Source organism: Syngnathus scovelli, chromosome 10 (assembly GCF_024217435.2).
Source record: "Syngnathus scovelli strain Florida chromosome 10, RoL_Ssco_1.2, whole genome shotgun sequence".
NCBI classification, from domain to species: domain Eukaryota; kingdom Metazoa; phylum Chordata; class Actinopteri; order Syngnathiformes; family Syngnathidae; genus Syngnathus; species Syngnathus scovelli.
The window spans coordinates 1,846,057-1,861,468 of record NC_090856.1 but is presented as its reverse complement, the minus strand read 5'-3'; the positions used below and the strand labels follow the sequence as shown (position 1 = coordinate 1,861,468).

At 41.9% G+C, this 15,412-nt stretch overlaps 1 protein-coding gene across 1 annotated transcript; it reads right to left on the bottom strand.

Annotated features, from left to right (window-relative positions):
* Positions 1-331: 331 nt before the first annotated feature.
* kank3 (KN motif and ankyrin repeat domains 3) lies at positions 332-11,971 on the bottom strand. The gene is made up of 12 exons (XM_049732190.1): positions 11,848-11,971; positions 6,355-6,428; positions 5,931-6,032; positions 4,078-5,832; positions 3,878-3,980; positions 3,559-3,792; positions 3,400-3,490; positions 3,107-3,326; positions 2,410-2,556; positions 1,851-2,047; positions 1,093-1,194; positions 332-821 (listed from the first exon to the last, which is right to left on the bottom strand). The coding sequence occupies exons 3-12, from the start codon at positions 5,965-5,967 to the stop codon at positions 762-764; spliced, it is 2,946 nt and encodes a 981-aa protein (XP_049588147.1). The 5' UTR covers positions 5,968-6,032; positions 6,355-6,428; positions 11,848-11,971; the 3' UTR covers positions 332-761.
* Positions 11,972-15,412: the final 3,441 nt, after the last annotated feature.

Sequence of the window (15,412 nt, the reverse complement as noted above, 5' to 3'; positions counted from 1 at the left end):
ACACCTTGCATCAGCATGCACATGTGAGTGGAATTAATAAACAACAGTATTAGCATTCGTCAAACTCAATTCAAACATTGAAGAGAAAAATATTGTTCAGTTCTACTCACACAGCCTCAATGATGACTTCTTGGATGGCTTTGGTTAAACGCTCCTGAACTGGCGAGTAAACAACACTTTAGATCCAAAACATTAGTAATGAAGATTTTTTTTGTTTACCTTGGAGTCTCCTGCTATAGATTTCAGCAATCCTGAAGCATCCTTCTTCAGGTTCATTATTAAATACCTGCTAGATTCGTTTGGACAAATAGAATGATGACAGCAAAAAAAATAGCTCATGAGATTTTTATTTAAGAGATGATATCTAGCTATTTGACATTGTTTTTCTTGATAATAACCACAATCACTTTAGTTGTAGTTCTTTGGTAATTCTGCTGAGCGAGCACCAACCTCGACTTGCGTCATTCACGTGAACTTTCTCAAGGAATTGTAGTTTCTTGAAATTCAACATAAAATTGCCAGCGTTATACTGTAGAGCCCATCGAGTAGAAAATGTTAGTGGAGTGCAAATAATACAATCTCGAGTAACTGACATGCAAGAACCTCATTAGTCAAGGACAATAATCTTTATGTAAAAATAATATTCTCATATTAACAATATTTTAAATGCAGGGCGTATTAGAACACATAAATATATTGAGACTTTTTCCAGTGGTGCTTTTCACAGCCCAGATCCAGTTTTTTTTTCTGCTGTGGCCGTGTTACTCTGCAGGCCATGACTTGTGGCTGCTGGTCGGGCTCCTTGGCGCCTTTGGGCTTCCCTGAAGCACAAAATGTAAATCAGGGTTATATTAAAAAAATGATATAAGTGACGGATGATTTTCCATGGCACCTAAATAGTGTAATGTCATTGGAAAAAAAAATAAAAATGATGCAATAGCATGATGCTGCCAATAGAGGGCAGCAACGTACTGCACAATACTTTGCATGTGTTCTAATAGACATGGAAAAGTCATTTTTGATGGTGATTATTGCTCAAATCTGAAATCTGAACGGTAGCCTGAGAGTTCAAGCTGAGAGAGGTGCGCTTACCACACTACACGGCGTTTTTGCATAGTTCATATGAGCGTAGAGCAGCACAGCGGTGTCGTTGTGAGATGCCTCCAGAGCGATGGAGAGTGCATTGCTTCCATCCTGCAGTGCAACAAAAACATTAGCCAAGCCTGAGTTGCAAACAGATAATGATAAATACCGCTAAACTCTGCTATAAACTTCTAGACGTGTTAAAAACTATTCATGTAGTGTAACATTGCTTTTATTCCAGCAGCCAGCCAACATCACTCTCACAGTCCAGCTGTGCACAAGTGAAACAAAATCCAGCAGAAGCCAATTTATTCTGGCTCACTGTCAGCCTGGAAATGTCGGCTTGTCTGGACATTTTTTCCCAGGCATCCTGACTAATGCAACAAAAACAAAAAGGTTTGGGCTTGGATTGGTTGCTTGAAAGGGTTCGTCCTCATTTGGAACAATCTCCAACTAATGCACAAGAATGACGTGTCGCTTTTTCTTTTTTCTTTTTAAATCACCCGAGGGCGCCTCAGCACAATTTGGAGTTAAGGGAAGACGGATAAAAGCGATCGAATTCTCCTTCTCTCTTCTCGGGATGGAAATAAAAGCATCAAGAAAAAAACAATAGAGGCGAGTGAACAAACTCAGACAAGCTGTTTCCTGGGATCAGATGAAGCGGAAACGCAGATGTGAACATAGTCACATGGTTGGAGCTCAGATCCAGCAGTCTGCGAGCTCAGAACATTTGTCAAATTGAAACTTGCTGTGACGACATATCTCACGTTATCAACGATGGAGATGTCGCAACCGGGCTGCTCCAGGAGCAGTTTGACGATCTCGGCTCGGCCGTGTTCGCTGGCGCACATCAGCGCCGTGGAACCTTCGTCGTCCTGCACGTTGACGTCGGCGCCGCATTCCAGGAGCGCCTCCACCATTTCCTGACGACCGTGACTCACAGCCAACATCAGCGCCGTCTGACCTGCCTGCACAGAAATCAAAGTCCTGAAAGAGCACGAATTGTTCCAAAAAAGCTTAAGTGGCACTTTTTTTTTTTTTTTTGTGAGCTCTCAAACGCAAAACTTTGTGTGGACAATTAAAAAGAAAATTATAAATAGCCCATTACATGTGATGTTTTGCGCTCAGTAATTGGATTTCAAGTCCGGGCCGTGATGCCAGACAGTCTTATGACTCCCAGCAGATGTCTGCTGCATACAGTTCACAAGCTGATTAAATCACGCTAACCGAGAAGACCACAAGTTTACAAAGAATGCGGTAGCGTCGCCTTTTTCTGACACTAACATTAAATCCCTCCATAAAATAAATAAAGTGGAATAAGACGACGTGCCTGGCTGGCCTTGGCGTTGACGTTGCCCTTGCTGAAGAGCTTCTTGACCACAGACATGTCGTCGTCTTCCTTCACCGTGGACAAAGCTGCCAACATGATGGCCGTGTAGCCCGCCTTGTTCTGCTTGTCCACACAGCACATGCCTGGAAAAAAAAAAGATCTACAGAATGAGATTAAAAAAAAAACAGGGCATCTTAAATAAAGTTGTTGACACTGTCAGGTGTACATTGAGCAATACTAGAAAATAAATACCTAATAAAGAAGAGTTGTAAAATTTTAACAATGTAATTTAATTGTATTTATTGATGCATTAAATAATTGTTTAACGCACTAAATTAATAAAATTAAATATATACATAAATAAATATAAAATAAAAAATTCACAATGTCTTTAATTGCATTTATTAATGGATTAAATAATTGTTTAACTTACTAAATTAATTGTAAATACAATTTAAAATGAGAATGAACTATTTGAATAGTAAAATGATCACAGATTTTAACTTTTTTTTTAACAACTCATCCACAAACTTGAGCACCAGAGAGTCTGTGCACCCTTGCACTAGATGGCGCTGCAGTGCAATTAGGATGGTTGTCCCTTGAAAGCATATTTGTTGATACAACTCCCGCATTGCATTTCATTCGACCGTTTGACTACCCAAAGAAAATAAAAGTTCTGCCGTGAGCACTGACCTGTGTCCAGCAGCAGATCAACAACTCCAAAGTTGGAATGAGAGACACTATAGTGCAGAGCGCTGTTGCCGTTGCCATCCGTCATGTTGACCACATGCTCCAGCAGCAGCGCGGACACCTCGGAGAACGCCATCAGGTAGTCGGACACCCGCGGCGGCTGAGCCGTTTTGGCGCTGGACACCCGGAACCACTCCAGTTGGACCATGTGAGTGCTGGCAAGCTGCAAAGTATGGCAACACAACTTCCATCAGATTTCATAGATTGGAATCTCTTCTTTTTTTTTTGGGACGCACCACTTCTTTACTCTTCAGTGTTTGGATGTCATCGTTGAGGTGATTCTTGAGAATTAGGCAAGCTTCACGCATTTTGGAGCTCAATTCAAACCTGTTACAAAGAAGAACAGTTGAAGGAAGACATACAAACCGAAATGAGCACAAGGCGCGAGTGCACACTTCTCTTTGACGCCATCAGATGGCCCGTTGGATGATCTTTGAACTTCCTCGTCAGTGTCGCTCTCATCCAGATTGATGTTTCTTTCCTCCTCTGATGTTTCTTCCCCCAGATCCACTTCATCATCCTCCGAGCTGTCTAAGCAGTCGCCCTCGCCGCTTTCTTCAGAGGAGCTTCCCTCTTCCTCCTCCTCCTCCTCGTCCTCTTCCTCTTCTTCACTGGATGTGGATTCATACCTAATGAGTAAAAAAAAAGTTGAGCTGGCTTCTAATGCAATGCTGCAAATATTGTTTCTTTTTTTTTTAGAATTGGAAGACTCACCCTCCGTTTAAAATGCCAACAAACTGCAAGCTCTTCTTGCCCGTCGTACGATTTTCCCCTGCGCCATTGGCGTCTTTCCTCTTCATGATTGATTTCAGCATACCTGTTTCCATAAGGGATGAAATATGAAACATACTGTATTTTTTTCTTCTAACTCCACACCGTATGTCAGAAAGCTAATGACAGTAAAATGAAGGTACCTGTCTTGGCCGTCTTTCTGTCTCCTTGGTCTTCCTCTGTCTCCTCAGACATATTGACCATCTCCTCTGGAATGAGCTTATAATCACTGATGGTCAACTGTCTCTTCTTTAACACAGTAACTTTGTGGTCTTCAATCTTATCATCAAGCACGTCTTCGTACTGGCAACCGACGGTGGCCATCGTGACAGAAACCGGTTCTTCTGATGTGGTCTTGGCATCCGTTTGGGTACCTTGTAGGACCAGGTCTGCTGGAAAGCTATCACCTACACATACATCTATTACAACTGGGCAGCATGACACGGAAGCTTCCTTCAGGGTTGTGGACGTGGTCTCCATCTGGGCATCCTTAACATCTGGTTTGACGAGAACCCCCCTCTCAAACGTGACTTTTAACGCTATCTCCTCAACCTGTGCTCGGAGACTTCCCAGATCTTTGTCCGCTGAGCTCAGCTGGCTCTCTAGACTCGTAATGGTCTCCTGCTGGAATTTGATGGTGTCCTGTAAGGTGTCCATCTCCTGTTGCGCATCAGATGTTAGCCCAAGGAGTGACTCCATAACACAAACCTCGGCCTCGGCCGTCTCTGCTTCGACCTGTGTTCCTTCCTCGAGGAGCACGGGGTTTTCAGTTCCTGTGGCTTTCTCACAAACACGGAGCTCGGTTCCTTCGGCGGCATCTTTCACACCGTGGCTGTAATAGACAACAAGTGAGTCCATGGGCCGATCATCTCCCACAGCCACCGTCTTCTTGTCAACAGATGGCTTCCCATGAGCCTTCAATACAACTTTTGACGAAAGGTCTGCCGGACTTTCGTCCTTCCCCTCAAACTTCTCGGCAAGCTTTTTCAGTTCCTCAGATTTTCCACGGCCTTTGTGACCGGGTGAGGCCGGGCACCTTAATGGACTCTGGGAGCTCTCTGTGGTTTGGCTAGAAGATTCCACCAACTGTTTCTGTGGCTGCGGACTCACATCCACAGTTTCTTTCTTCTCCTGAAGCGCTAAGAGCAGCACATCTTTCTCGGCACGAAGCTCGGCTACCTCTTTTTCTAGAGCCGGAACACCTTTTACTCGTTCCTCCATCTCCTTCAGTTGTTTCAAGGCCGTGGCCATCTGCTCTCGGACTGTCTGCAGTTGGCTGGGGGGAACCGGAGTGGCTGCCGTGCCGGGAGTGTTGAGTCCGGAAGTTTGAGGACTGGGTTTAGTCCAGCTGCTCGGCAGAGGCTGGCTGGACGCCGAGGAAGCGGACAGCTGCTTGGGTGGATCCGCGAGTTGGAATCGCCCGCCGTTGGGATGACCTTGTTCCTGCTGCAGTCGCCGGCTGGTTTCCAGAAGAGTTCGCTCCACTCTAGGGTTGCGTTGCGGCGGAGGGGGCGGGACTTTGGCACTTGCGGAAAGTGGAGGGACATTGAGGAGGCTCACGGGGGATAGAGAAAGCACTTCACAGGGTGCGGAGCCAAGACGGTTTCTTGGCGGCGGCAGGGGGGGCACCCTGCCATCCTCGCTAGCGGGAGACGAAAGCGACTCGGTGGACGTCCAACCGCTGGCGCGTCCCCCGACGCATCTCTGAGAGGTTTTCAGCCCCCGTCCGGAACGGCGAGACGCGGCAGCCGCCCTGCGGATGTTATGGCCGTTTTCGATCTCTTCCACGTATTTCAGGAAGTCCAGATCAAGCTGGAACCCATACGGGGTCTGCACCGAGTAAGAAGCCGGCGGGTCCACTTGCTCTTGACTGGAGTAGAGAAAGGGAGAGGCCAAATCTGCAAGGAAACAATATTTTGATTTCCAGGTGAATCATTTAAACTTAAGTCAGGTTGGAGTCCTGAAAGAGACGAAGAACATGCGCTGATTGACTTACCAGGCAGCTTTGGGTTAACTTGCACCGACTGAGTCATCTTTCAGGTGTGGGGGGGGGGGGGGTTGGGACCTTTCGGCACGCTGAGCCTCAAACAACACCTGGCTAAGAAAACAAGACAGCGACACGATTGCATTTGTCTTGGGTGACAAGGAAGCAAAAGTGATGTCATGTCCAAAGCACTCCCCTACTTACTTTGATTTATAAAGGCCTCTAAGGCAAAGGCGCTCTCTTCCTACTAACTGTAAAGTCAATTTTATAATGTGATGGAGCTACACTTTATCATGTGTGCTTATAATTGAATTGAAAAAGAAAATCCAATACAGAGATTTGTTAACTCAAATATCAGATGTTTGCTTTTCAACAATATGACATCAACTAATACAGATTTTTTTTTCAGATTAGTGGCTGATACTATAGGACTTACCTCCTTCGGGCTGAATGGAGAAATCATGCGGCTAGAGGTCCAGGCTGGTTCCCTCTGCTCTGTTGACCTTAGCCCTACAAAAAAAGGAAAGTCTGATTAGAAGGCTATAAAAAAAAAAAAAAAAAAAAAGAAAATCACACACAGAACCTCAAGTGTCATTCATTAAGCTTTAAAACACAATGATGTGTTTCCTTGCAGCCTCGGGCACATTCCTACAACCTGCTGTTGAAACACGCCAACACGCGTCCTTGTATCTGACGGACTACTGATAACGCACACACATACTGTATACACACACACTTGTCAGTTTATTGTGAATATAAAAACCACAAAACCCACAAGATACTTAAAAGGGCTTCACGGCTGATGATTGATGGTGAATGCGTTCATAAATAGTCCTCAACGGTAAACAACAAAACATGGAAGGTCTGGAAGTCTCTGTTTAGTATCGTCTTATCAGCTACTGACTTTGTTGGCCTGTTTCTTGTCTCGGGACACAGCACAATGAACACGCAAATAGTTTTCAAGGTCGAGACCTTGGCCAATGTGTTTTAGTCCAGACCGGACCGAAGCAATTGATTGCATGACTTCTTTTTTTAAAAACACATGCCTTTGATTTGTTTACTTAATTTCTCACAAAGTGTGCCAATTACATCACAGCCAGAATTTTGAAAACACAAACATTCTTGGACACTTTGTATCAAACTGGGTCAGATTCAGATGACTTGTTTTGAAATTATTATATAGTCACAATTTCTTATATATCACAAATCTGACAATTGGACAGGGGTGTGCAGACTTTTTATAACCACTGCACAGTCGACAACGTCAAGACAATTTTCATTCATCTTCAAAGACATTAAGTTTCTTAACAAGTCCCGAAATAAAAATAACTTTTCTGACGTTCATAGCATTAAAGTACTTTCTTTTCTCACCTCCCCGCCCGTACTCATCTCCCATGACTGTCATTACTCTTCACACGCACACACATCCACTCTTGTCCGATTTGATGCGAGGCAGCAAATTACAGAGTGCATGGTGAAGCTGCATTCTTTCTCTCGACACCCCGAGCTGCCGAAAGCCACACGATTGTATACAGCCCAAATTAAGTCAGTGAAAACCAAAATCATTTTAAATATATAGGCAGTACGCCCAAAAAAAATGTGTTTTTTTTTTTTTTTATATAAATGAAACTATTTTTTGACAGAACCAAAATGCAAGAAAACAAAATTGATGATAATTTTCACGGAAGAGGAAATGTCCTGCTTTAGGTCTCAGGCTCATGTTCTGCAAAAATGACCTCATTTCCCCAAGGCCGCCTCTTTTTCCCCCCAAAAAAGGGACGTCAGGGCAAAAGAGTAGCCCTGGCGAGGGGCGGAGGGATTTTTTTTTTTGGCCTTCTGAACAGGCAACCGCTTTTACCACTTGGCTGCTTAATATGTGAAAAATGCACACCAATGACATTTAATCCTCAATAAACCTCAACTGAACGATTCATTTTTTGACTCACACCTGATTCAAAACGAAAGTCAGCTTTCTGCTTTGACACAAACGTGCAGTTTCCTGAAAGGAAGTCCACTTTTTCCCCTAATAAATCTCACTCCTACACTCCTGCCCACCCTTCTATGCCCCTGCAGGAGACCTGCCATTGTCTCCCAGTAGGAATCAGCATGGACGAGGAGGAGGAGGCAGGAAGCCCATCAGGCTGTCCTGAAAGCTGCTTCCTGAAGGCAGCAGGAAAAGACAAGCGGGTGAGCGCTGAACAAATAACCGGCATGACCACAACACACACACACACACCATCATGAAACAAAGGTCGCATGAAGTTTGGCTCCAAAGCTTCACATCCAGTATGTTGCCTCCTCTGACATCACAGACAGTATGTTGACACCTCTGACTATTTACTGTCCACATTTGAAGAGGAGCTACTTCCCATCTACCAGGTTGACTCGAAACATGGCATGCGGGAAGGGAAGGCCCTCCCTTTTCCTTCCAGATTGTTTCGGCCAGCACAATCGAGCACATTGTGGATCGACAATGACGCTTTATTCCTCTCAGTCTCGCCGTGTTTTTGTGAGGCCTGCTTGTTTCCCTTCATAGGAGAAGGTCTGTTGGTTCTCTCACAACTGTGTCCAGGTTCATAATGTTGAATGGGCAATCTAATAAAGTTGTTTTGTGAGAAGCAGTACTACTTGATTGTGTGAACGCCCGACTACAATGGCGTTCGCAATTTGGGGGCGGAGCCTGGGGAAAAAAAACTCACCGATTCACAGTTTTTGTACTCATGTCTTCGATTCTTGTGGAAAAGTCAAATATTTCCGGACAGGCAAGAAAAGTGATAGCTTCCACACCCCTAACGAGCTGTTGGGTTCTGCCAAAAATATTGGCCAATGTGCTAAAAATGAAAATATGTATTTTAAGGACGGAAATTTGTGTTAGTGTGAATAAAGAAAAATGCTGCTTTGCGTGTGGGCAAAGCAGCATTGTGGCTTTTGATCGAAGATTAAAAAAAAACAAAATGTATTGCCACGGAAACCAAAGATGACAAGATATGAATTATAGTATTTCTCAGAATAGCTACTTTATGTCTGTCATTTTGAGAACAATGGCATTCCATAAGGGCCACAAAGAGCCCTCAGTTTGTATCTCGCCGTTCCAAGCAAATGGGCTTTTTTTTTTTCAATGATGTCACCTAGCGAGCACACAGCAAAATTCAAACCTCTCGCGTTGACCTGGGCTTTAAACACTTGAGCCTTTGTCACAACAGTAGCGACTACAGATGTTTGCATCTTCCATCTTTTGGAAACAAACCAGATGGCAGCAGCCATGTTTCTGCTTAGAAACAACACATATATGTTATTTCCTTTACCAATTATAGCACTCTGTACCTAATGACAAGGTACAGTGTAAAGTACACACCTTTGCCGCTTTGGAGATGCTCAAAGTTAAAAGAAAAAAAAAAAAAAAGATGTGCTTTGTAATTGAGTTTCCCAGAAAGGACTCATTTGGTTCAATTGGTCTTTTGTGTCACTGACGTCACATAATATGATAACTACTTGTATTCCCTTTTTGCCGTTTAACGACTTTAACTTTTGCACAATCTGGAAGCGATTTGTGTGTTGACCCTTTGAGAGTTTGCTGTAAACATCAAGGTTTGTTGGCAGACCAAACAAAGGCACACAGACAGAAAGGAAAGGCAAATTTGACCCGCTCTCATTTTGTTTGACCACCGCGTTGCCTTTTCTTTTGTCACAGACACCCACCTGGAGCGGAAAATAAACTTAAAACTGAAAACTTTGTTTTGAGCTTTTATTAAAAAATATATATATACATTATTATTATTATCATTATTAAAAAGTGTTTGTTTCCATATGAAACATCAAATGATTTTTTTTTAAAGCAAAAGAGAATAAAATATGATGACAAGAATGTTTGACTTAACTGTTAACACCTACTTGAGTCTTCAAAAATGACTTCATAGGGCAGGGAAGCTTTTCCACAAGCGACACACACATCATTTTTCCGTTAAGAACCAAATGAACACAAGAGTCTTTTCTGTAGGCAAACTTCAAAGTTGAAAAGCGAAGATTCTGAACTTATGTTTGTTATTTCCACAAATACATTTCCCTCGAGAACCTCCTAATGAAGCAATTCCTCCTTTTTTATTTTTAGTCATCTTGCCTTCACCTTTATCTACATTTCAAAACTTTCTCAAGACTTGTGGACGAGCATCTAAATATAAACAGCAAAAATTCATTTATTATAATAAAATCGCTTGAGCTTTTTCCCAAAGATCCCAATCGCGCCATGTAAAACATTATAAACAGTCTTATTATAACATCTGAGAAAAGCCTTTTGAAGCTTTCCAAATGGCCAAACAAGACTTTGCTTTGAGTAATAAAAAAATAAATCTGGAGACCAGTCATCACTTTGTGTAACATTAGTAACAAGAGGCTGGAATTCCACAAAGCTCCAAACAGACTCACAAAGTTACAATCAACTTGAAGAGAACTACCTGAAAGTTCATAATGGACAAAATGATCTTTGTATTGCATTCCACATATTGTATTAGTTTAGCCTTGCAGGAGGTCTGCAACAAGTCCAGGTAAACGAATTCTATTGAGTCTAGACTTTCTGGCCTCACATGACAGCACTGTCTGATAACATGAACTCATAATCAGGCTAAAAATGGAAATCTACATCATGCATTTGATCAAGCTTCAGGACATTGCATGACCACAGAGCTAAATTTAAAAAGAGTCTGCTTAAATGAACTCTGGCTGCAGACTCAAGAGGAGCGTGCAGAACCAGAGAGTTCCTCTGGCCTCCTGATATGTCCGACTAAACTTACAGAGCGTCTATTTGAGGCAGCAGTAAGTCAAAGCTGAAGGTACACGTCCGTAAAGACGCCCAAGGGAACAGCACGGAACGTCGTACTTGAATGACATCTCCAGCACGCCGCTTGCGTTAAATTGATTGATATTCAATTTGATGGTATTTAAACGTGGTTAACAACACTTCCATTCTCCATTTCTAAGTGCAGCGCACAAATCCTGCACTGTTTGTACTGATGGGCTGATAAAAGCAACACGCAACCCTGAGGTCACCAAAAGAGCCACTCTCAATGGTGTGTGCTTGGGGAACACCCTTTTCCCGCTCTTACTGTGTAAACAGCAGAAATAATCACGATATTGTCCCACTTACACTATTCAAGAACCCCACATGTAAATAACAAAATGAAAACTTTTAATTTGAAATTCTCCACTAGGTAAAACAATGGAATTGACTTTGCTGTTTGAATACTTTTGAAGGAGACTGCAGCAACGTATGTAGTGGATGATGTTTCCTTTTCGGCGTAAATATATTTTTACATTTGCTTCTCACTTCCAAAATTCCACAATCAGAAAGCTGCCATCAGATCTGCAAAGCTGTTGACGTGCTTTCTATGTATATGATGAGCTTTACAGATTACTAACCCAATGAAATGCAGTGATTGCTCAATATGTAACAAACTAATGACATTAACAGTCATTTATCAGCAGCCTCACATAAGGCAGCAAGTGTCAGGCAATAAAAGTTGGGGGGGAGGCTTCACATGTTTACTGAGTGAAAACATCTGAGGTACACAAGTAAACAACCAAAGAAATAATTCCCAAGTCGTAATGGTAAAAGCAAAAAAGACCAAAGATTAGCATTTTGATCGTTTTGGTTGAGGTTTTGTGAGGATAGTAAACAAAACAACGTTAACACCAGGGACAGGATGATGACGTTATTGGGGGGGGGGGAAATCAACATTAACGCCATATAACGGGATAACTTTGCAGGCAAGAATTTGAAGCATTAACATTAAACACAAGCGCATAGTTTAACTCAATTTGTTTCAGTCCTTGGCGAGTCTCTAACTACTAATCACCATAACACGTAAATGGAGCAGCCAATCAATCAATTTGGCGCATCGATGTGTGCAAAAGTAAGCCTGCGGCTCTTGCTTACCTTCTGACTTGTCTCCTGGGCCGGGCCGTCACACTAGTTCTGCTCATGCCTCTCGTGGAAAGCAAGGAAAGTTCGGGAGGGGAAAAGAAGGAGAACTCCCATTCCCCTTAAAAAGTTCACAAGTGTTAAAATAATGTTGAGAGGAAGGAGCGTTTCCGATTTGTACTTTCAAAATAAAACAGTCAGAGCGTGAAAAAATGTCACCAATCAAATCACAAATCTGTTTGAATCTCAGCTCGAGTTTTTCGATGTGCAAAGACATATATTTTAGATTTATTAGGGATCTGGGCGGAGTGACACCCGTGGAATCTGCTTGGAGCTCCAAGATGCCACTTGAGCTAATTCTACTGTCACGGCAACCGCGCGGTGCACGTCTTGTAAACTTTACACCTCCGGTGCAGATTTAAATACAGTTATATGTCAGTTAGCACCCTCTACTGGTTAAAGGTTTACATTACAGCTCACAGAAAATGACTTCCATAGCGGTCAACTCCCTGAAAATAATATTAAACTTACTCGGTTAAACAAAGACTTATGTATAATCAACAATTACTAGGAGACAGATTTTTTTTAAATTTACAATAGTATTTTTTGAGGTTTTTTTTTCCTTTTATTCCACCATCTGGTTGACTCACCATGTGCTTTTAACGGCATCTTTCTCCGCAAGCCGCGTTGCTGTCTTTGCTGCAGCAGGGGGCGCTGCTACTTATGTTTTCACTATGACCTGGAAATTTGCAAACACTGAGAGTGCTTGAGTTTGACTGCAAACTTGTCCGAAAGGAAATCTTGGATCTCCTATGGCCTGCAGAGGAACAATGAAATGTTTGGTAGGTCACTGCGACCTAGGAGAAACAAGAGGACATCTTGTGAATGAATCAGTTACTAACACTCTCAAAAAAACAGATGGCAGGAAAATGGAGGCCTTTTATGAACTTTAACCCCTCAATGTGATACATTTTGAATATAAAACTTTTCATAAATGATAAATGATACGCTTGATGACACTCAGCTAATGTTTTTTTATTTTATTTTCAAACAACGTTATCCTCCACATTATTTCATTGCCCACTCTGAATTGATTTCAATTATTTTAATGATGGAAACGCCTGTAATGTACTGTAGCATGTTTTTGCAATATTTAACGGTTTGATTCTACTTTAGTTGAGATTTGGAACCGTTTTTTTGTTCAGTGATTCAGAGGAAAGAAAAAAAAATTTTCATACAGAGTTTGAATTTGTAAAAACACTGCATCTATGGAAAACGCCTCTTTCCAATGAACTTGCAGGTTAAGACAAGCTAATTGTGTCCCCACTGTGTTTTCCAAAGAATTGTTTTCAAATGGTCTGTACAGCCGGAGGAAGTTTCTATCATCTTCCTCCTCACGGTCAACCCGACCTCTCGCCTAGATGTTGAAACTCTCAGTGACCCTGATTGACCAAAACACACAAACATTGAGCAGCGGACAAAATCCATCACTATTCTAAGGTCACTGTCCGAGAATTACTTTTGTTTTATTTACTTATGACGCGTAACATTTACTTTTACTATATTTAAATGTATCACCACACAAACACTGAAAATTGAACTGTGGTCTCCTGCTGCACGACACGTGCAAACTTTACAGTCCGACCTTGCAAGCCGGAGGGCCAAAACATGAGCAGATCTTTATCAGAACAATAAAATCACCCCCCTTCTCACCTTACTTACGTGCAAATAGAATGAAGTGACACAATACCCGTCTGTCATCTCCAAGTGTGCATCAAAGTCCATATAGGTTGGCAGCAAAACATGTTTTTACTTTCCTTCAACAGAGTTCAGTGGGCAGGTCAGGAAGAAGTCATAAATGCCTTTATACTGGTTTCAAGGTCTTCAGTTTGAAAAAACTTGTTTACACACAGATGAAAAGTGTGTTACTGAATTCATCAGCTAATAACTTTCACAAACAAATATTTTCCTGGTGGCGTAAATCTTTAGATTCTTCTCATTTGCTACTTTTGATCACTACATGTCCTGAAATCCAACAAAACAGGAGTCATCAATCCATCCGTCCATCAAAAAATAAATAAATAAAAAAAGACAAGTCTGTTGTGCCGAGGCCTCTGAAAAACAACAACGCTTTCTGGGTTAAAGTGCAAGCTGGAGAATGAGATTGTGAAAGAAAAAAAAAAAAATTGGCAAGAACAAGCCACAGAGCAAGCTGGGACAAAAAGGATGCATACTCTGAGTGGAATCTGGGTAAAAGTTCATTCCAATACAAGTGATGAATGAAGGAAAACTCAACCTTTGGAGTGTAAATAGCAGCTGTTTTTAGTTCCCGGAGGAAATGAATTCCTCATGGCAGCAACAGTTAATTTTATAACCAACGGCGCCTTTTGAAACAGAGCAGCACACAACTTAAGAGATTTTTCTATGTTCATTTGAGTTTTAATTAGAGTAAAAAATTGTATAATAATATAAAGCTTGTTGGCCATAAAATAATCAGATGCAAAACAATACAATGTCCGTGCCATCAACATATTCTAACAGAGTACTTTATAATACTTCCCAAGGGAAGCATGTATAGACAAAACGGTACTGGTCCAAGCATGGATCCCTGCGGGATGCCATTTCTGCACACGCACTACTAAATATAGATTGTACTTGTTACTTGCAGTGATATGATACAATGATCAAGACAGTCTGTGGCAACATTTTGAACAATCTTACTCGAGAGCATTATTGTGGCTGCTGAGAACACATTTCTTGTTTGTGTTCCAGCAGCAGCAGCTTTTCTCCAAGGCTGATGCAACAGAGAAACCATGTGACGACAGCCTCACCTTTCACACACTAACCCACTGGTGTCTAAAATCCCATTCTACCCAGTGGAGGGAATCTCGTGTACTATGCACGTGCAGATGTGATGGGACACATGGTGTTGTCATTTATGCAGCAGCCTTGCCGATCGCTAACAACAATTTAGGAATGTTCAGAAGATGATCAGGAATTATTCAGTTTCATTTAGACGCTCACATTTAGCGAGATCGGGCGTATTTACATTATCGAGAGTCTTGTAATGTTTCTTGCATTAACTGGTTAATTCAAATGAATGTATTAGTTAATATCACTGGTAAGTTTATTTTAGGTAAATCAGGGACGAGCAATTTAAGATGGCCACAATTTTTCATCACCGCTACTGGGGGTCACTTCATTACCAGATGTAAAATAAAATCTTAAATATGAACACAATACTGCTTTTTTAATTGAATTGATGACTATATTTTATGCTCAATGCCGATATAGAAGGGGCAAGCCTTCATGGAACAGTGTGTTCACGTTGCTCACGTCAGCAGAGGCAGAGGAGGATGGGGGATACGTGCCGAGCAGCAGCTGCTGCTGCAGGGAAACGTGCTCTGCATGAGCACTGTGGATAAACGTGTCCTTGACATTTCACTTATTGTTCTTCTGAATGAATGGACAGGAGGAAAAAAACACACACACAAAGCTATGTAGAAAGTTACAATGTGTATGCTTTAAAATAGGTAACATTGTTTTAATAATATAGTCATTCAATCATTAAAAACTCCTA